Below are 23,844 nucleotides of genomic sequence, written 5' to 3' on the forward strand. Positions count from 1 at the left end.
GAAAGGTCTCTCACTTCTTGTTCACTGCGATCTCCTTTCTTCCTCTCTAAACCTCTTCCTTTGGAATCTTTCTTACCACCTTGCCCTTAACTCCGTAAGGCTCAAGTCTTACATCCTGTATCTTTCCTGCCTTATGCAGAAGCTATCTTGGTCCAAGAACGCATCCCATTCTGAACTTGCAAGGTAGCTGTAAGAATTTACACTTCTCTACGCAATATATGTAAGTAATATTAGAATGGACCCCCCCCATCCCACCAATTCAAAAGTTAGTGCTGCTGCCAAATGAAGGTGTGCTTAGCTACCGCTACAGTAATGTTTTACAAAATTATCATATTTTTAGTTTGTTTTTAGGGGCTTGTACTGAAAAATATTGCCTCTGTCGCTCCCTCCTGAAATGGTAAGAAGCCCTGACAGAATCCTGCAGCTGACAAACACTTCTATGTCTACATTTAAGACATGTAGAGAAAAGCTTTTATTGAAAAACACTGTCCCAAGAGAAGACCACCACTATGTTTTTGTAACAAAATGTCCTTTTCAGAGGCTGTAAGTCTAGTAACTTGCCTTAACGAATTGGCAATTGAGGCACAACCTCTAAAAAAATTCAAATACAGGATAATGCTCATCTTTCCTGGCTACCCACAGCCACCTACTGGATTTTTTGTAGATACTGTTCTTGGCAGTGAAGACTTCCCTCCCCAGCCTAACTGAGAAACAAGGTACAAACCTTGTAGTTACAGTAACAAATAAGATTTAAACAAACTTCAGATAGATGTGCAAACTTCTGCTCTTAAGCAAATTTCCAAAACAAATACAAGTAATAGTTACATTTGTATGCATGCTCCCAGTAACAAGGAGGAAGAGCAAAGAAATGACAGCTCTGCTGCTCATCAGCAGTGTCGAACGCTATAGGCCAAGTCCCACTTGGCTAGTCCCAGCTCAACAGCAAAAGTAAAAACCTGAAACTGGGAGGTCCTGCAGTCCTGTAATAAGTTACTGGCTTGTACTATCACAGTTACTATGCAACTATGACTTTTTTGAAGGAATTCATGTCAAAGGCTGTGCCAAATGCACCACAGAAGAGAGGAAGGAGAAGGCCCACGCATCTGACTGGCAGCCTGCTATAACCCCAGTGCCCGCAGCGCCTGGACTGCCTCCGCAGGACAGATGTTAGAACCCCTGTATGGAGAGCAGGAGGCTTGACCACCTCCGATTCTGCGCTACCAATTATCACAGGGGAAAAAGAGGAATTAAGACCTAAGTACAATTTCCCATTCTGCTTGCCTCAGTAGCTCAGCCTAACTTCCAAAATCATTCACCACGTTAGTCTGTATAACTTGAGGCTTCTCTAGAAAGCAGAACTACAGAGGAAGAAGAGCACCGCAGTTCCCGCTGAAGATGGACAGAACAGTAAGAGATGTCCTAGCATCCTCCAAATTCAAACGCCATAACTGAATATCAAGACTCAGAATTAGCTGACATATCTAAAATTTAGGGCTAATTTCTCTACACTTTGCTTTATAGATTGTGAAAATGACATATATACGTGTTCTCACGTTCCACTTATTCACACATATGCATCCTTAAGACCTTGTGACCAAAGAGCATTATAGTAATCAGTGTGAAGCTTGCAAAGTACCCTTCTGAGTAAAGGTTAAAAACAACAGGTAAGTATGCTAGTCCTGTGAAAGTCTGATTTATATAGTTTATCTTCAGCAAAGGATAGGCTGGTGCTGTTTCTTAGGATAAGCCAGAAATTGTTCTTTCCTTGTGTAAGACTATCCCAACTCAACAGCATAGAAGAATACATAAAATCAAAGGAAATACAGCCGTGTGATTAGTCGCCACAGCGGATAGCTGGCACCCCTCTAACTGTTTGTAAGGAATGGTGCCAGCTTTAAGAACAAAAATTAACCGTCTCAAATTTCTATAAGGGCTGAGAAGTAAGTATCTCAGCAACCTGGCAGAAACACAGTGTACTGCCTGGAAGAATGCTACCAGAGTTCAACTGGAGGCGGGGGATTTTACTTCAGACAGCGAGGTTATTCACCCTAACACCCACTTACAGAACTGCTGCATGAATCCCGCAGCCAGAGAGCGTGGAGATTTCTCAGTTTTATAAAGCACATTCTCTTCTTGCCTCACCGCCGCTGACTCCACCGCAATCCTGACTGAGACAACTCCTGCCACTGAACCATACACATTAACTGCAACAGGCAACAAATGGCATTTCTACCTAGTTTTCATAGGAAATTCTCCTTCTGCAGCATATGCCAAGGCGTACATCAGTGTAAAATACAAGTAGGCTGTAACTTCCCTTCTGTCTTACGAAGTCAGTATTGTTTAAAAAAAAAAAAAAAAAAAAAAAAAAAGGCAAAATAAAGCTAGTGTTGCCTGGGAGGGAAGGCAGCACACACACATCCAGCACACACAGCACACGCTGCCTGCGTGCATTCCTGCGGCATCCTTCGCTTGTGGGACTGCTCTTAAAACTGTGATCCCACAATGGGTACGTCAGGGAGAGCAAGTGATAGAAAACATCCCTGCCTTTGCAAGCTAGAGAGGATCTGGCCCTGCCTCCCCTCTACAGGGAGAGCAGAAAGAAACTTATTGACCCATGCACTAGATAAATGAACAGACTATCCATTAACTAGTGAATTGCACAGAACGGAATTATGTTAGAGACAATAAAATGAATATGACTTTAAATCGTTCATTAAAACTGTCACCAACCATCTAAAATTTAACCTATAAACCACAGCTATCACCTACATATCATACAAAAAGCTTGCCAAAAAACACGATTAACCTGTGCAATGATCAATAATTTTGACATACAGTAAATTTTGTTTGCAACTGGAATACCTACAGTTGATGATAAAATATTCTCCTAGACATAAAAAGAAACCAGCTAAATTTGGTCACACATTTGTTAACTAAAACCTTTAGTGTTGGAGAACGTCTAGGTATCAGTGACAAAAACCTCCTTAGCTGGAAAGCACTTTCTCAGGCAACAAACAGACAGACGTTTTACAATCACAAAATACATTATTCCCATCCAAAAAGTTGATTGTATCAGTATCTTCACTGTTTTTATTAGAATCAAAATCTCAAACGTGGAAAGTAAAAATTGTGATTTATTCGTTATGCCTTGATAAAAAAATTCAACTTCCTTTTCTCTTTCAGTTTCTCTAGGAAAAGACAGCCTTTGGGTAAAACACGTGTTCATCTGTTGTGTCAAATCTAGCCCAATCAATAACTCAAGTTAACCTAAAAAAGAATATTCATCCTTCTACTTCATATTCCTATAAATCCTAGAAAATCCCGATTTTATGACCCTAAAGCATACCAAATAAACAGAATGCATGTGTCAGCTACAGCACTGATGCCAAATAGAGAGAAATAAGTTCCTTTTTCAGTTACTCTCAAAAATTCTGTCCCACATGAACCACATTTTGTAGACAAAAAATACTACTGTACGCAATATATTTTTGCCTTAAGAAAAATAATAAAGGTACAGAGAGAATTACAAACCAGGGGATTTAGTTATTTCCAGGCCTGTTGACAACATTTGCTAAAGCAAGATGAGCAGCTGGTCTACACTGAAAGGCTGAACCAACTGTTTCCTGTCACATTTAACAGCCCAGCACCATTTAAAGTCTTAGTATTAGGAGGAAGGTAAAAAGAAATTCCGTATCTTCTGTCACTGTGTAATCTGTATTAAACCTTTGATGTAGGTAACTTTCAAAATCCAAGTAATTTACTTTTTCTCTTCTTTGAAACACTAGTAAGCAATGTCTATATATTAAAAATATATATATTCCACATTCAAATTAAAAGTTAAAATTAAAAAATCGATACTTTTAGCTTCACCATTTATAACACTTAATTAAGCTGTTCTGTCTTCCTAGAGGGTGGAGGGGAAACTCAGAGTTTATCATGAAATTTGGCTAATAGAAATGGTAAATATAAGGTAAAAAACCTATCTGGAACCGATTTCTGAAACACTGATCTTATTTCCTTCCTTATGGATTCTATTTTTATTATCTATGGCTGTATAGAACTCGCACAAGTGTGGACAACAATGTATTTAGCAACTAATATTCAGCTTCAGCACAAATAAAAGGTCTATAATTTGCTTTTAAATGTGGTGAAGTAAAGACAATTTACTAAAATAAAACTACAGTCCCATAGACTCTAAAATTACTCTTAAAAGCACATGTAACTATTTCTATAGTATGAATAGATGTGTATAATTTACACACAAGTTGGTTTTAATTATCACAGTTCATAAAGGCCTTTATACCTTAGATCTGTCAAAACGAAGAGAGGAATTCTGTTAGTTTTTACCATGTTAAAATCTATAAAAGGATCCTCCCTTTCTGGCCTCCTACTACCAAGATCCCTTAAGCATGTCCAGTTTGCGAAAAGAACTAAAAAGCCGCTTCCACGATGCTTATCAGCTGTGTGATTTACAGACATTGTACTCTGAAAAGTCTCACCAATCGCGACTCCGTTTCGAGTCTGACGGGACTACCTCACGCCACCCATATCGAGTCTCGTCCAACTCGCAGGACTGAGCCGGAGCGCTCTCTGCCAACATCATAAATGCTGCCATTAAAATATTTGTTTTAATTCTGACCTCAGAGTCACAGCTAATAAACAAGAAAGGCAATGAGAAATTGAAAAACAAACTAAATGCAGCTGTTGGACTGGACGTTTCACAACTGTGTTTAACTGCATCCTTTAATTTCACTTCTATGAATAGAAGCCATACACCACAGCTTGCATGCCAGCTAGTCAACCAAGCAGTATTTTCTTTTGAGTTCATTTTGCAGCGTTATTCCGTCATGTAAATTTTACTGTATTTTTAACTTTTCCTTTGAGATGCGGTCTGCAAACAATGGCTAACTATTTGCTGGTGGTTTCTCATTAGAACACATACTAGCCATGGACAGCATTTGCATAATTTTTCCATAATCTTCCTCACACACAAGAGGAACAGAATTTTCTTCTGTATGTATAATACACGTTTGTATGTGTGTCAGTCCAGAGCCCATTTAAATATATCCCGTGACCAGAAGAATAATGTTTTAGAAACTATGCATTTAGAAACTATTTAGAAATACATTACACAATCACACCAAAGAACTAGATACAGCGGAGGGAAACATAAACCTTATGATGTTCTATGGAATTCCCAAAACTTACTCATATATCCTTAAAAACGGAAGTATTATTTTTTTCATATGTCTTTATAACAATCAATGAAAATACCTTTCCAGAATGCACAGGTTGAAAATACTAACAGGATAGACATCAGGAACCTGAACATACCCAAAAAAAATCCATTTAGAAAAGGGAGAAAGAGACCGCATCCTTTTAAAACTGTAGATACAAATAAAGAATCAGATGATTAAAAATTAGGATAGTAAGCAAGCCAAAATTTTCAATTTATTTTGGAATATATTCCTTGAGCATGCAGTAAAACACAGATAATCAGATTTTGCAAATAATATAGCACACTGGTGTGTTTTCTGAACATATAACATCCTCCTTAGTTCTCAGGTTTGGTATGTGGAAAGATAAGAAGTACCACATCACAGAACTCCAAAACTAAGCACTTTGTTTCCTTTAAGTGCGGGGGGCATATTGTCAGTAAAAAATCAAAATCAAAAAGCATTTATTTTAAACATGTGGAAATCCGACTTCCCAATAACACTTTATATTCAAATGTCTTACCCCCTCTATCCCCCCCAAAAAGGAAGCAGACCTAATGCCCCCCAAATCACACTGAAGTCTTAATTCAGGATATTTGCATCACGACTTTGCTCGAGTCCCAAGACCTTTCATGAAAGTAAAACAGTGAATACTTTGGACTGATATTAAAAGGAATAGCAATAAACCAAAGCATTTGAATGAAGCTGTACACAGAAATTTCCACAACAGATCATGCCAGAGGTCTATGCAGCCCAATGTATTTATTGCCTTTAACAACAGCGACTAGCAATCATCTCTGTGTCTGCGATGGAAGAGGGAACAAAGTGAATTAGTTTTAATGGACTACGGCTGACATCAGAATTGGTGAGGTTTTTTCCTCCTTTCTAAATCACAGCGTCTAATACAACATAATGAAAAACGAGGATGTTTGTACAATTCCTTCAGCCTTCAGTCTAGACACTCTCTAGTTCAGACTAATCCAGTTTACCATTGAGCAACTGATTCTAATTGGTAACATTTAATCCTTTCCCTTCCCTCTCCCCATTTCAGGCCCTGCATACACTTACAATTCCTGGCAGACTATCATCAACACGTTAAAAGCTTGGAGGCTTTTTTGTAAACATCTTAATTTAAGTAACCCCCTATGGTGTATTCCTTCCTTTTGTGAACTTCCAAAATTTAGTCCAGGGCACCTTTATCCAGAGTTTACATAATAAGCTCTTGTCAATTCACGTTATGTAGCAGACAGGATTCTGCTGCAATACTATAATGACTATGAAATTCTGCAAACTGTTTGTACCTGAGTTGTTTACTATATATATATATATATATAAAAAATATATATATATAAAAAAATATTACATACATATAAAAGTTAAAGCCTTCTCTTGCATAATGTTGCATTGACAGAAAAACGTCTTAATAACCAAGTAAATATTTACCAACATTTTTTATCCTGGTTACATTTTAATTATGGTAAAAATTCAATCGTAATAAATACAGACCTTAGTGTCAATACTCCTGTTTTACACTATGTAAAAGAAAGTTGTTACTGGTTGTACGATTGTTACCGGTTATACATAAGCGACATTTCTAAGTATCTTGCATTTATAGCATGGAAAAGGTCAAACACCATTCCAAGACATGGTGGAAGGCTATGTTGTCCTGTAAACCACAGTAACAGAGCACCCATGTTCATCAAAAAAAAGGAAATCGTGCAGGTGACATTATCTGCAACTCAGTGTAGCTAACAGCACCCTAGACTATTTTTATGGGGCCAACGTATATTGTCAACAATCCTATAAAAACAGGTCTTGTTCCTGGACCCAATCTAAAGGTATCAAGATTTTCTTCAGAACAAAAAAAATAAAACCAGGAAAAACACGATGCGTAGCCTTGGGAGCATATCTACACAGATGGAGTCTGAAAAAATTAATCTAAACTACCTAACGTGAATTAGTAAACAGCACTAAATTTTTGTCTGGACACTTTGTCCACAGTAAGTTGGCCTTCGATTCATCCACAACTGAATACTCAAGATAAAATTAATCAAGACAACGTTAAGTAACAGCATCCACACAAAAGCTTAATGTGATTTTCATTTAATAAGTGAATTAAAGTAACTGTTCTTAGAGTCTCTTTGTAAGTATAAGCCTCTTGTTTCCACTACATCAATATACATGCCAGAGGTACATTAATAAAGGCGCCAGCCTATTAATATACTTCACTTCCTTCTATTATTTATTCTCATCTTGAAAAGTTTTAATAAAAGGCTTACAGTCTTCCTAGAAGTTAGAAGCTGCCTGCCTTTGTTCAGAACTGAAAGAGTGGACATGGTGCTCTTAGCTCCGTCTGCAACAGCTGCTTTGCACAGATGATCATTCAAATATGAACTCAATATTCTCGGAACGCAGCTCACTTCCCTCGCAATGGTTTCTGTATGCCTAAGAGATGGGACTTCCTTCTTAGACATGAATCCTTCTCGACTAGCTTGAAGAAATATTCTCCCAATCCACTGCCAAACAGTGCTATCACCAGAAGACATTCTGCGACTGCCATTCAAAAGACCCCGCGTACCTGCCGTGCCCAGTCTACGGTCTATCAGCTACAGCTCCCCACAAAATTCCTCGGCTTGCTGGCCATTTCCAAGCTGCATGAATTATTCTGCTGGCAGGAGCCCGTTTCTGGTCATCACCTGCACCGCGGCCCACAGCTCCTTCCTCTTACATGCAAGTAGCCTTGCCACAAACTGTGGTGCAAGCACCACTTCACGGGAAGGGCTTGTGGTAACAAATAAATAAATACCATGTGTCTGCAATACTCACTAAGCGAATATACTGAAAAATCAGATCCCTTTTTCCTGTTAATACACAGCACCTCTTCCATGCCACTTGGCAATGCTAAATTATTACTAATGCTAAATTATTTATTTAATTTATTCAATATTGGATAGATGTCTGAAAAAAAATACCAAAATACAAGTGCTTCAGAAGAGGGACCTTATCTTCACATAAGTCACAAAAGCAACCACAAGCAAATATGGCATTATATAAATAAATCATGATTTTGACATACAAAATGGTATAGAAAAACTGTGCCAGTTTCCTATGGAAGAAAACGATACATGAAATACTCATATTCTAGCAATTAAAAAAGAAAAAGAAAACAAGAAACTGTGCCAAGTCACCTGAACTTGAAACTTGGAATCGGGTTTATTAAGCACGCTTCCAAAAACAGAACAAGAATGTTATATAGGAAGTGTGCCCACCAGCCAGAAGAAACACTGCCCCCAGAGCTGACAACACAACTGGCAAGGAGAATGGATTAAGGGGGCTCACATCATAATTTTTACTTTTACCACTAGAATAAGGACCCAGTTAGCATTTCATCTCTGTTTCCCAAAGATTCAATCAGCAACAAACAGCAAAGGGGCACCAGTTCTTTTTCACTTTTCTTACCTATTAAAATGAAAAATGTTAAGCAGAGAGGCAATAACAATATACGCAGGGACCTGGCTTTTAGAAATTCCATAGAACTAAGGGATTTTGTGGATGAGATGCCTGGCTGCAAGTTTTCAGCTGTAGCACAAACCCTCCCCTCCCCTTCACAGTAACCCACTCTCCACAGTAAACCATCACAACTTTTTTTGAAAATTAAAATTTGATGTACACAGGAGAAAACACAGAAAAGCTAAACTACCCGGAACTGCAGGTTTCTCCTTTATGGATTTTTCGTTTGTTTGGGGTTTTTTTTTTCTTTCTAATGTTAAACTTGATTTGCTGTATGTCTTAGACTGAGACTTTTACAGTCTCCCTAAAATCAACTGACTCAGAAGCTTTTATTAACATAAGAGTCTGGAAAAGGTATACAGGGACATGCTAGGCAGCATTAAAAAAAACCCACTGTGGTGCCCCCTAAGTATACCCAGAAATGATGTTTCAAGTTTGTTATTTTATTATTCAACCAGATTTTCAGAGTAGCCATAGATCTAATATAAAAAAAGCTAACTGTATGCCAAGTTTCTTCTTTCTTCGAATACCTCAAAAACAGGAAAGAAAAAAATTCAATAGATTTGCCTTGAATTTAAACAAAAGGTAGATCTAATGCCAACAAAAGTCACTATAGAAATGTCTACACAGCATAATGAAACGCTATGCAGAGACACCCCTGCTTGTTCTTCCATGGTTTTGCCTTCCAACGCACCTAATGTAAAAGGCTGTGTGTGTGTACAACAAGCTCTCCTTGCCAGCTAACCCAGCATGGAACTCCACGTAGATTATTTACCTTGCTGGGAGGGAAAAAACAACCCCCAAAGCCTCAAAACCAAAGCAAAACCAAAAAAAAACAAACCAAAAAAAAAAAAAACCAGCAAAAAAAGACACACACCATATCAGCAAGAGTCCTGCCACTGTTTGCAACAGACTTTCAATCAGGTTCATTATAACTTAAAATATCTTGGACGCTGTAAGTGCAGTAAAGGATTTCTTCTTGCTTTCAAAAAGAAAGATTAGGGAAAAAATATGACTGCCTTTAGTGATATTAGTGAGTCTCTTTCCTTCCCATTGGACTGCTTTCTGATAATCCTACAGTGAAGTGATCTATTACCAGGAACTATTTTCACAATGATACCCAGAAATTCTGTACCGTTATTTTATCATATTTAACTTATCCCTAGCAAGCTCCCTGTTTAGTTTGAAAACATGAACAGCAGAAACCTAAAAAATGTATCTTACTGGCAACCGATACCTTTAAAATACAGTTTAATGCAGCTGTGGCACTGTTCTACTGGTTTACTACACAAAAATCGGATGTATCTCCCCCTTCCATATCCACTGACCTTCAGTGGTTTCCAGTGTCAGCAGTGCCTTTGGTTTAGGTTTTTTCCAAACACAATCCTGTAAGTTTTTACAGACCTTAGTACCTGTGGAGTTCATGGGCCCTTGGGATGAGACATGATGAAATTAAGCTATTTAATCAACCACAGAGAATAAAATAGTTTCTTGAAACAGGTCGGTGTTCCCTGTTTGCCTTCACAGCAAAAGATTGCAGTTGCTCTGTTCTAGTGCAGCATCACTACACAGTAAAACAGTTTTTCACTACAATCAGCCAATAGATGAAGACAGCATCAAAAGCCACCTCTTGTTTTGTTCTGCTTTGTAATGAGATCAGCTTGATTGGCAATGTACCACTACATAATGGATTAAGATGATGTTACTTACAACACTGGCTTCAAACAAAATTCTGCCTTGATGTTAAATAAAGAATACAGGATCCTGTGTTAAGTGCTGCTTTCATACTGTCGGCAGCTGAGGTAATGGTTCTCAACTGTTTTGATATTGCTGTAGCTAGAACATGCAGTGTGATTCAGTGCCTTGCCTTGAATCATCCCTCCTGCAAATATCTCATAACATACATAATTTGCAATCAGTCAAAAATAACACCGATTAGAAAAAGTGTTTTGCCATTATCTTATTGCACCATTAGATCTAAGGTAATGGTCTGCTACATCATATACATAGGATTTTAATTTTAGTACCTGAACAAACCAGAAGAACTTGATTATAATGCAAGCAATCCAATAATATGCAAATATATCCTTCAATTTAAAAAATAACAAGTTAATTTGCTTTTGCATAAACATTGTTTCCCTTAAATTTACACAATTATAAAAACTGTCTTAAGGAGGGATTTCATTAATATCTATAAAGCATTGTGATTTAAGCAGCTGTATTTATTTCATTTAATTAGCATTGCTCAACTCTAGGTATTATCCTTCTACCAGAGTACGAAGCAAAAATATCACAGTCCTGGAATTGGCCTAGGCGATCTCAGTTAAATGCACAGAGTTCCACAAAAAATTCTTTCAAGTATCAGAAGAAAATTCAGCCAGATGAGAATACAATTTTTTATGTCAAAAACTCACAGTGAGAATGCTGTGAACTGCACAGCACTACTAAAGAGTTCTGACATAACAGATGGGATGTCAGAATAAGACCAACTGGTCACTAAAAGCGAAAACATAAATGACAGACATTTAGTTTTATTCACTGCAATCAACCAAACCTTTTTTTGCTGTCTATAGATGGAATAGTAAACACGTTAACTGTCAAATTAGTAAGATTTACTAACAGAGAAGACTTGTAGTTATCTCTGCTGCCCACAGTCATTGTTCATTTATAAAGACAAAAGAGAGGAATAGGTACTTTTGTGGAGTTTCTTAAAAGTATTTTCAGATTATAGTTGATTTCACTCAGGGGAGAGGGTGTAATTGCAAACTCTTCATCAACAAAACACATAATGGCAGTGTAAATTACTTTAAAAACCAGTGCCAGTGAAACGATTAATTTTATTTTCATATTTATGGAGGAGTACAATTTAATACACGTGCTGATCCTCTGAATACCCGCATCTGAGAACATCTGGATACCTGGCCGGCAGGATACTCAACAGAAACTAATTCCTTAGTACTTCTACTGCATTCAAAGTGGTAGAGTGAATCTTCTCACATATACCATAGCATAACAGTTAAGTTTGACATTTCAAGAAAAGACAAAGTAACCAACTATATGACACGTTCAACACTCAACAGAGCAAGCCAAAAGTCCTATGACTTTTGAGTCGTAGTGAGTAGATACTTGCACTATCACAATAGTATCTGCAATTTCTCCAAAGCAATGAACACATGCTATGATATTTTGCTGTCTTCATCTTGCTTACAACTATCACATTAAAACAGTGAAGTAACTTACCACTAGGGTTAAAAGCCATGCAGCAAATAGGCTTTTCATGGGCAGGGAAGTGGGCCACAATGCCATCACTATCAGAGTCCTCGCTGACAAGTACCTGAATAATAATCATAGAGACAAAGGAAGGTTAGGAAGTAAAAACACACCTAAGAAAACACCAACTTACTGATACAGGAATTGTTTTAAACTACACGCAATGGTATGAATTAGAAATATAGCTGCATGTGAACTAAACAGAAACAATCTTCTGTAATTTTTTCAGATAGACACACACGCGCAAATAACCTACTATTAACTAGAAAGAATTATGCACTTTATACCTGGATTCCCTATTTATTTATCCTACGCAAATAAGGCAAAATGGAAAAATATTATTGTTCTGCTCCATAAAGTATTAATGACTGCGTAGAAACTTATTACAGAAGAAGTCTGTATGCAGTGCCCCAGGATGCTACATTTGAGGTTTCCACTGCCGTTGGCTGAAGCAAGGGTTGTGACCTCTCTGTGTGTCTATCACTCCTGAATTCGTGACAGGAGCTCTCCTGCTCATTCAGCTCTCCTGGACAGGAGCTCTCATTCCCCCAGACTCAGCAGCAGCGTGCAGCTGGACTAACGTAAGGAGGATCCGTGCAATTACACTGAGGAGCACACACAGGTCAACTGTAAACAACATGATTCTCTCTAAGCAATAACAAAAATCACATAAGAAAAAACAAAAGGTAGCATAGAGTTTTTCGAAGAAAAGGGAATATTTAACCATTACATCAATCAGTATTTTCTTTGGGAGGATTCAAAGTATACATGGCAAATGAGTGGAAAAACAGACCGCAAACCCAGTGAAGGGAAGTGGGTTTGCTTTCCACCAGTTGCACAGGTAGGAACGCTACAGCTTGCATCCTGCTAATAGTGGTGATGGACTTGAGGTGTCTGGACTTCTGAACGATGCAAGAGATGCTGAGGACTGGGAGCGTGTATGAAAGCATCCGCATTGCGAAATATAAAGCTAACAAGAATTTTCTTGAAATCGCCTCAATGGACATTAAATAAAAGTATTACAAAGGTTGTTAATCAAACCCCCTTAAGAAAAACCACACTGTCTTAAAATACCTTCTTGTGAACAAAAAAGCAGATAAAAGGTAGGAGAGAATTTTCACAATAGAGGGAAATTAAGTGGAAAAGGAAATATCTGGACTGAGATCTGTGTTGTGCAACATCTTGTGGAGAAAGGGACAAAGGATGAGCTTTTGGTTTTCTAAACAAAAGGCTACTTGAAGTTGATAAAACTACTTGGGCCAGTCAAAACTAAAGCTGACTCTGACATACGAAAGGACAAAGTATTACCAGTGTCTCATTGTGTAAAAAAGAAAAGATATTCTTAGATTTATCGAAGAGATCCAAAAGATGTGTGGACAAACATATGCAAGAGCAAAGTATTTTATTCCTCGGTTACATCATGTTAAAGACAAAATTAAGTAGAACAATGAGAAAGATCTGTCATAAGAGGACTTAATAAAAGGGTTTCTGTGGTAAGCAAAAACCACCTTCTTAATAAGATAGCGCAAAATTTCAGAAGTTCAGAATAATTTGTCTGCTGCTTCCAAAATAATCCAAAAGGTTTTTAATACTTCCTATTCCTAACAGATATCAGAATAATTTGAAGATATTTTTATGCTTCAAAAAGAGAAATAATCTTTAAATGTTTAAAGAAGTCACGTAATACGGATGAAGAGGCCTGCGCCTGACTTACTTTAAATGTTCAAATTACTTGGCACTGTCACATAAGCACAATTATGGTTTTGCTTTCCGTTGTCAGCATTTCGTGCTTATTCCAGAACCACTAACCAAAGGGTCTGGAGATCTTCCTAAGAGCTTTTCAAAGAAACAGTGTTCTTTTCTCAGCCTATATAAACTGCACTAAATAACTCCTATACATCATCTTTTCACAGCTTCCACTTTTAGGTAACTTGGTCTTATCCTAAACATTTTGGTCTAATTAAAGATACACGATAATGATAAAGTAACATCATAAACCAGCTTTGCAAAAGAAACAGAAGGTTTTTTAAAATCTAGCCTGTTGAAAATATTTAATCTAGAAACATGTAGGTATCAACACTACCTAAATCATTGATAAAAACAGTTATATAGCATATTTCACATGCATCATCTTCTACAGACTGTAAACTGGATTAATTCAGCATGGCTTTTTTAAAAAAAACCCAACAACCTAATGATAAATGCACCACTGTTATCATCCCTGCAACATAAAACCCCTATTCAACAGCCCAGGAACACTCTGGATAGTAAGACGACCTTTAAATATTTTTCCTCTGGAAATACAATACAAAGCAAAAATTTCACATTAAAAATTGTGAAACACCTCAGACATACCAATTTAAGAATACAATAAAACCCAAATCTATTATTTGTATGCTATGCTGATTCCATGCTTAAAGTTATATTCCTGGAAAAAAATCCTTTATATTTAATCTAAACGGAGTTTTTAAAATCTTCACTTTTCACTGTAAATGCTGATTTTCAGGTATAGAAAACCAGTCCTTATTTTGGCTGTTATACAATTCTGTTGTTTGTGACAGAAATACAAGGAAGAACAACTTATCGGCATAATGTCCAACCAGGAAAAAAAGAAAAGCCACTGTGAGCTCGTAGATCCTGAAAACCCTCTCCTGCCACCAAAAGCCTGGCTCATGCAGAGCTTTCAGCCTCAAACTAAAATATGCTAGTCTCCTGCATTAGCCAAGTACAAGGAAAAAAAAAAACAACACCCACCCACAAAAGCACCTTCATTACTCAAAAATTTTGAAACCCTTGGATAGTGGTGAATGTGAAACTCAGGTTGTGATGGTGCCACACCACCTCCTTTCTTGACATCTGATATCTGTCATTCCCTACCCGCTGTGGCCACAGAATGGAAATACTTGCTTCTGAAACACACACGTAGAAACAACACTTGCTTGTGCAAGGTAAGATAAAGTTGAAAAAAAAATGTTCTTCATCTTTTTAAAATCAACATGAAAAAATAAATCCTTGTGGAACAGAGAAGAAAAGTACTTTTTTAAAAATCACCAACTTGTATTTAAATCTTTAGGCTGCACTGCAAGGATTGTCATGTCCTTCCCCTGCACTTTTGCAGTGGACAGTTGGGGAAAACATGTATCACTTTTTACAATTTTAACACTACAAAGGAAGGAGGAAAAAAAAAAAAAGTAATTACAGCAGTTGACTTAAGCACATCATCAACCGAAGAGGAGCCTCTTTGGACATGTCCCTTCCAAACCTGCCACAAAACAAAAGCCTGGTTCACATGCCCATTTAGAGCTTACAGAGCTTTAAAATCATAGTATGATTTTCACTATTGTACACAATTTACGGAAGACAAAACTACACTGATATAACACAAGATGCTGGAAGACATTGTTTTCTGTATTAGAGATCTCTAAATGGATATCCTGCCTTAGCACAACAGGGTTTATGTAAATTTGGATAGATCAAATCGCACAAATTTCGTGCAGACAAGGAAGAAGACGGGAGCTGTACAGTAATGAAGAAGTAGTCAAGGCGTCCGCCACAGAGGCTTCACAAATTTTGGAAACCACTTCTTGCAAACGCTGAAGTGGAAGACACTCTCCAGTGCCTCTGCAGATCGAACGGTGTCCGTGGGCTAACAAACAGCACATTAAATCAATACTGACACCGTACAACTGGTTCCTTTCGACCAGTTTATGGTTTCTTACCACTGAAAAGAGCAGAGTTGGAAATTTTTCTTGGAAGTCAAAACAAATTGCCTAATAACGCATGCAAGCGCTGTCAAAAAGCTCGAAGGAAGCAGCTCATTCAGCTTCCTGATGCACAGGGCACACCAGGCCCACAGGAATCCTGAGGCTGCAATTTTCTTCATCCCAAATAGGCTTCGTTCTCCAAGGTAGTGGCCTCTAACCACTCGACTATTAAAAGACCATTGAAAAAGGTTCGTAAATCTTAGCATTACTCTGATAATTGCATAGTCACTGAGGTTCATAAGGATGCTCAAGTATCTTCCTTGCAGAGTTCCCTACTGTCACAACTAGAAACAGCAATTTAAGACAAACAACTGACAGGAAAGAACCACAGTGGCTCTTCTACCAAGATGGCCTTGTAGTTCAGCACTCAGCCTATTCCTGATGCCCAAAGAGTATCTTCTCAAGAGAGCTGCCCCACGATTTTCAAAGAAGCGTCCAGCCAACAGAGTCTGCAGCTGGAGCTGCTGAGCCACCGCTGCAGCTCCCTCAAGCTGGCCCTGTGCAAGTTCAACTGGACACTGTAGCTGATCGAAGATGAATCAAGTCCTCTTTATCTTATTCTAAAAGAGAACCAGACAAAACACCTAGGGGATCATTACATTTACTATCAGAAAATAGCGTTTGCTTTGAGGGCAAGAGATAGCTGAAGCGTTTTACTCCTATGCCATATTTTTCTTCATTCGCTGTATTTTCCATACTGCTGAACAGAAGCCACTAGTAATTATGACTTCAATTATTTTAATCTTTAAAGGCAAATTATACCACTTATCCCAGTGGAGACATGTTTTTAAATAAAACATGAAAGTAACACAAATAAAAATGGACACAAATCTAATCAAGCAGGTTCTACTCTTAATAAAATTAAGAAAGAACAATCCCATCATCATAAAAACAAATGGGTTTGGCAATATTTATAAATATGAATGTTATATAATAAAGAGGTCTTTGCATGTATACTTATTGAGGTCTCCATTGATTTAAACAGCTCAAGTTAGGGCAGTGTTTGCTTCGTTCCTAAGTCGTATGCACAAAAACCAACCCCCTCCATATCGACCCCCCCAATTAGCCTCCCCCAACTTATAGCTAAGGTCAAACATCAGTGGAAAAGGGCTAAAAGTGATAAATCTGTGGCATTAACTACTGCACTCCTTTTAATAGAATCCAGCATAAACTCAAAACAGCCTTGTGCTCAGCCTGAACCATTTATCTGAGACAAAAATGTCTTCCTGACAAAAAACAGATCTCCTTTAATAAAAGTAAGGCAGACAGTATTATGCTCTGAGGGAATCCTGTTGCTCTTTTTATATTTATATATAAAAAGAATTCTTCTGTAATACATGTAGATATAAAAAGTGAGGAAAACTGATGCCAAATATATGACCATTAGAACATCAAATTAGCCTTTGTGAAAGCTGTTCTTAAGCACTGGTGTTAATGACCAGTGGAATTACGTATGTAGTTAAAGTTTTATTATTGAATACACTTTATTCTTTTAGCTTCTTTTTGCTTTAGACCAAAGCTTCACAACAATTCTTGCTCCTGATAAGCATCTTTATTTGGTTCAATTGTTATCAACTCCTTACCAAATGAAAATGAACTTTTGGAACTGCAGCAGTCTGCAGTTTTTTCTGAAAATTCCTCTTTAATGCAATAAAAAGTTAATAGGGAACAGAAAAAAGCACCAATCACATTTTAAAACATAAAAAGATCAACATGTTATCTTATTTTTATAAGTTATTTCTAAAATATTTCCTCAAATATTTTCATGTGTTTTGGATGATCTGTGAAAGCAACACAATGATATCTCATCAATCACATCGTTCTATCAAAAGCACTAAGAATCAACTTTTGTATTTTTAAATGGCCACATATTTCTCTGTCAACTAAATGTTAGATGTTTAACAGATTTACATTCAGTCACAAAACCGGCGACTTTTGAGAAAGGTCATTATTGCAGACTACATGTGGGTGGCCTAGTTGATGAATTAATTAAGAATACAGAAACAAAGGTCGAAAGAAAATAATTTTTCTTTAAAACTCAAGCCACTAAAGTCTTAGTCATTTAATTCCAATTACTGAAAAAGAGGACATCTGTACAGCTTTAGTTTTATCCATTTCAACTAATTAACAGATTCAAATAAATAGTCATTACATCTAACTGAAAAGTTTGCTAACACTTCATTAGAAGGAAGTTTAAACAAGCACACAACCTTGTTAACATATTTGGGTTTACCACAAAGTTACTTGGGCATCTCGATAATTATTTTTACTCCCTTCACAAATATATCATGACAGCCAACTTCAATAATTCTACATTCCTTTGCATTTATTTAATTACTTCATAATTCAAATTTTCTTAAAGTACCACTGATTTTGAAAGTAGGAGCTATCATGTAAACAACTGCTGGGTATGAGATTTTACTACAATATCTACCTTCATAAGGTTTATTAAAAATATTTTCCCTACAGATTTAATCCTGCAAGATTCCATTAGAAGCTTTCTGTGGTTGTTAATTGTGTATTTTTCAGTGGTAAGCTAACATTTCAACCTCTGCCATGGTAGTACAGTCATTTCACGAAATGCATCGAGTTCCATTTTGCATTCTTTATACTGGATACCATTGAAATGGCAGATATAATAAAAATTAGTGAAAACCTGAAGCTATAGTTAGTCCTTCTGGCTTATGTCCAAAACACAGTTCTTAATCGTCCTACTGGCAAATAAATCTGTATGTTTGTACACATGCACAGAGCAGCTCACTATCTTTAAAACCTGGTTGCGATGCTCAAAGGAAATGGACAAGGACATGCATCATTACTTTGCAAGCCTTTATATATTTTTTTTTTTAATTTGTTTTATATTTAAAAAACCTCAACCTGCTCTCCCACTGAAAAAAGTGCTTATTTCTCCTTCAAAAGAACACGTTCGGTTGCCTTAAATTTACTGTCATCATCTTCCATTTTCTTTCTCTTTTTAAAACAGGTTTCTTCCTTTTTTTACTATACATTATCTTAAAGATATATTTTATTACTTGGAAATTAGTTTATTTCATTACAACTCCCAAATTCTTAGTTAAGCTGTGCTGGCAGACAGAAACCTTTATTGGCCTGCAGGAGGTGAGTATTCCTTTTACATTAGGAGTCTACTGATGGTAAGAAAAGAACTCCTTTCTGCTTCTGAAACTCCCCTCATTTGTGATTAGGCCGACAACCTCCAAAATCCGTGCACTCACACACAAATATATGACATAGCTTCTAGACAAATCTCTGATGAAAGGGATGCAAGGCTTTCAAAGTGCTGATCCAGTCCAGAACACACTTGCTAGGCACTACTAATTCTTGTGGTTTCCCAGTCAGTTTAGAAGGCCGGATGCTTGCAATGGGCATCGCCAGGCAGCAGCATCCCCATCCAGCAGCAATGAAATATTCCGAATCAGGCATCTTCCTCACAGGAGGGAGCAGGAATGTCACTAAGTGTTTCTTTGTACCCACCCAGACCCTGTATTTCCCAACTGAAATCTGAAACGTGGGATGAGAAACCAATAACTTCAGAGAAATCACTGCCACGCAGCATCAAGAAAACTGAGACTAAACTAGGCAAAGCATTTGCTCTAGCCCTGTACAGCAGTTACAGGTGAGGCTGCACTCTGCATTAGGCTCAATCACGCCTCTACTTCAACCAAAGTGCCAGGAATAATGTAGTTTGGATGACTACTATCAGCAGTCCAATTTGCCACAGAAGTGGAAAATAATTTCAGAAATTAATATAATGAGGAAGAATCAGTGTAGCTCAGTTACCCAGATTTCAAATCAGCACGATGCTTAACTATCAGTTTACATTCAAGTACAAGAGCAATCACATTTAGTTCAGCGAGATTACTCGCATCGTTTAAAGGTCAGGCTTGCTAGAACACTTTCCTGAACTGACGCTTCAATCAATTATGCTGTAAAAACTAGCCAGGACTACCCAGCCAGTACAAATACTTGCCATCTGAACTAGCATGTCACTTCTTGCAGGCTTGCCTTGCTCCTGCCAGCACACAAGCACAGGCTCCCTGCCAGGCTCCCTGGGACAAGTCAATTCACACAACTGAAAAATCCCAATCTCCCACGTTCAGATGAGGCTCTGTGCACAAAAACTTACGTTTCCACCTGGCAAAGAAATACAGCTGGAGTGCTGGACTCCACAGCTCAGCGGGGATTGTGAGCACACACGACACTCCTTACACCAGAAGGTTCTTTACTGGGACATTAGTTGAATGACAGGCTTTATTTAGACCATGTACAGAATGTATTTATTTTTAAGCAACTTTCTTTTTACTAGATGCACATTTCAGTAAGAAAAGATTGTTAAAAAGTCTTGTACCACAAAAATCTAACACACAAAAGAAGGATTATTCTTCCTGGAAAAAAGTATGTTAGTTTTGAAAGCAAGTCTCAGCACTGAAAACAAATTATTAATTTAATAGCATTTTAAAACTTCAGATCACAAAAATATGAATGCAAGACATACAATTAGGATATCTAACTTAGAGCCTACTTCCCTAGAGATTCAAGACAAAAATTATTTTACTAGAACTGATGGCTTATTTATGTTACAGCAGCAGTATTTGGACAAGGCAAGCGTTATCATTTTTACAACTACTTTTCCATAGTGCCCTTTAGGCTTGATAGCTCCCGACTATTGTTAAGGTCAGAGGACAAGTTCATAAAACTTCTAAATCATACATAACAAGACTTAAAAACCAAAGATATATCATTTTTTTTCCCCCTAGGCCTATGCAGAAGAATCAAAGCACAGACAATGACCATCAGAAATAATGACCGCATTAAACAAGGCTTCATGAGAAATTTATGAAGCAAAATTTTCTTTTTTCTTTTGTTTCCTGGTAAAAAAACTGCCAGGAAAAAAAAACAAACCCCAATGGTCAAGAGACTTATTTTAAGACCTGACCCTGTAAGATCTTAAGTAATATACATTTTTTTCAATTCTCTTTTTTTTTGTTTGTTTCTTTTAATTTTGCAGGAAAAGGCCTCTAATGTTATATTAACAATGCCCTTTCAATGTAATGTCACTTGGCTAAGTGCTTCTGAACTAATTCTCAGGAACAACCACAGCTCAAACTGCATACCGGTTTTCTGTTTGATTTGTTTGTTTTCAAGTAAAACATTTTATTTTCTTGCCAGGTAAGAAAAGAAAATAACTTGACTACTCGTGTGTCATTAATACAGTACCAACTTACCTGCAGTAAGCATCATAAAGGGAAAACAAGAAAAAGGAAATTGTTTTCTTCTCTTTTAAATTCAATAAACGTGAACATTGGGGGAGAAATTTTACAAAATAGTTACAGAATAATGAAGTCTGTAGGAGTCCTCCATAAACACCGATTCCAGGACCAGACACTTAAAAGTGAGATGATTGGTAGGAACAAACAAAAAAGACAGGGATATCTTTCTCTATCATAAAGACAGTACAAGACACCAATTTAAACTCTGTGTGATAATGGTGTGGATTTTTCAATAAAGTATTTAGCCTGACGCACTGTACTGCGTGTAATTAGTAAAATACTACATATACCTCACAAAACAGCATCAGGCTTGATTTCATTTTAGTTTTGAAATTTATGTAAAATTATAAGCTTTTGTACTTAAAATCCAACTTCACTCATCGTCTTTTTTAAACTGAAATTCAACAATTCACCATATTTCTAGACAATCACATTTTCCAGCCACTTTATATATTAATAAATATAATCAGACTACATATACATTTCAACTGATCAGCATAAATCAATGTCAATTATGAACAAGTGTTAGAGAGACAAAATGTGACACTTCACACTTGATGTTGTCAAAGTGTCACATAAATATGTTCTAAGGGCAATATATATTTTGGCTTCATTTCAGTCCCAAATAGGACTTTATCACAGCTGTGTGTGTCTGTAAAAGTTTTTGACCTAGCAAATATCTCATCTATTTTTCCTTTGCAGAAACATAAAATATATTTTCCTGATATTTTCATGAAAATTAATGGATATTCTGTTTCTGCGCATACTGCATTACCTGTCCTTCTGCAACTGTGTCTGTATCAATGATAGTGATGATTCCAGGCACCAGAGGACTTCGACGAATGTTGCTATGAGCTAAAATTTCTTCTTCAGTTGCTCCCGAAGGCAGCGTTCCTGTCAGCTGCGTAACTACTTTCCCAACCATTGTAAGTCCAGTCTTTATCGTCTGTAAAAAGAAAGAGAACCAATAAATGATGTCTAAGGCTGTTTTGTGGATCTATCTTGAATTTTTTCTCAACACAATTAATATGGCTAGATTGTGCACACCAGAAACACACAAAACGAATGTTTTTGTAAGTGATACATAAGCTGCAAAAGGCTGTCTGTAACAGAAGTATCTTGAAAAAATTTAGCAACCTACCAATTTGAAATATTCACCTTTATTTTGGAATCAAATGCTTCCAAAACATTCTTGAAAAACTAAATATTTTAGCATTGTCCAAATGTTACAGTTTTTTCCTTTAACTTTGTTCTTTATTTATTCCAAGAGGCACAGAGCGTGGATAGTTAGAAAAATCAAATGATGAAGCCAAGATGGGTGCGTGTGGAGAGCAGTGTTACAGAGAGAAATACTTAGAGCCCCTAATGGTTAACGCTGAAATAGTTGTGTCTTCTGCACAAGAGACAAGTTTGGCCTTTGATAGATATGACAAACACATTCATTTGCTTCTCAGCAATTATGCCTTTTGCAGCATTAAAACTGACCACGAGACTCAAACCCAGCAAAATGAAAAACGCCATCCTCAAGGTACTAGAAAGGACAGCTCTGTACAAAGAACACGCATCTCCCATCACAAATAACGTGACTTTCCAGACTCTGCATGTTTTCCAGACGTGGGTTTGAAAACGTATTCACTGCACCAGCTTTTATCATCTAAAGATGCTGAAGATTGTTTTTACGTTGTTTTCTTTTATTTGGGGCAAGAGGGAGAGTATACACAGTAGGAAAGACATAGATTTAAAGAAAAACAACCCAAACTACAACTTTAAGTATTTTCTCCTTGAATCAAGGACTGTGCCCTTATTTGCCTATAAAGAATTGAGCAGATTTATTATGCAATATAAATAAGAAATAGCAAAAGAGATCAGAATGAAATGACACTATAACAAGCCAATTCTTAACTAAAAAGACAAGCTAAGCTGCCTGCTAAATTGAAAAGGAAAAAAAATGTACAGATCACAGGCTGAAACCAAGAAGCAGCCACAAATCAATTGCAACTGCTTTGTTTAGTGCTAAAATCTCAAACTGCAGTGATTAGAAAACACATTAGTGTTCATCAATTAGCAGCCAAACGTTTGTTTTAATAATTCATAGGAAATGACTTACACAAAGTCTGTTAGTGTGTTGTCAGGAAAACCTCTGAAGGGCCAACAGAATTAGGCGCCACACTGTATTGATGGCAATATCCAGCCAGGAAGCCTGATTAACCTCTGAGATGCCTCAGCTGATGTACTTACCCCATTAATGCTAATGGAGATACTACCACTTAAAATCGAGCCATGCCTTTATCATAGGAATGTCTTTGGGGTTTAAAGTCTTTAGTAATATCCTGCCATTTGTTTCTTATTATTTCTTTTTATACTCAGATACAACAACCGAGAATAAACCAAATTTTAACAGTGGCAAATTCAGAAGACTGAAAAACGTAACATAAAGCAGACAATGATATCCGAGGAACAGACCTAAAATAGACCCAATGCCATCACAGGAATGCATTTCAACGGACACTTTCCTTACAAAAACCGACAAGGCAGTTTTCTGGCCAATAGTTAAAATCATATAAAATGCACGGGTAGTTTATACAGCAGGAAAGAGAAATCAGTATAGAAGTAGTATATGGTAAATTACCTATGCAAGTTAAAAGACCAAAAATTGTAACTGACCTATTTTAGAAAATATCTTTAATATTATAACTAGAGAAATTGGGTGACAAAGTGCCAAGTATAAATTTATAGCTCTCTAGAAAAAAAATTAACATGCTTATCTAGCAAAATGAATCCCCATTACATGTTAGA

At 37.0% G+C, this 23,844-nt stretch overlaps 1 protein-coding gene across 18 annotated transcripts in view; it reads right to left on the bottom strand.

Moving 5' to 3' along the window:
- The window catches only part of BCAS3 (BCAS3 microtubule associated cell migration factor), a 372,112-nt gene that overhangs the window by 273,090 nt on the left and 75,178 nt on the right, over positions 1–23,844 (bottom strand). For all 18 annotated transcript variants that reach the window (XM_074845789.1, XM_074845793.1, XM_074845795.1 and 15 more), the window contains exons 12-13: positions 21,824–21,994; positions 11,967–12,060 (exon numbers count right to left, since the gene is read on the bottom strand). In XM_074845789.1, coding sequence (XP_074701890.1) covers positions 11,967–12,060; positions 21,824–21,994 — 265 coding nt within the window. The remainder of the gene's footprint in view (positions 1–11,966; positions 12,061–21,823; positions 21,995–23,844) is intronic.

Source organism: Strix aluco, chromosome 19, assembly GCF_031877795.1.
Source record: "Strix aluco isolate bStrAlu1 chromosome 19, bStrAlu1.hap1, whole genome shotgun sequence".
NCBI lineage: Eukaryota > Metazoa > Chordata > Aves > Strigiformes > Strigidae > Strix > Strix aluco.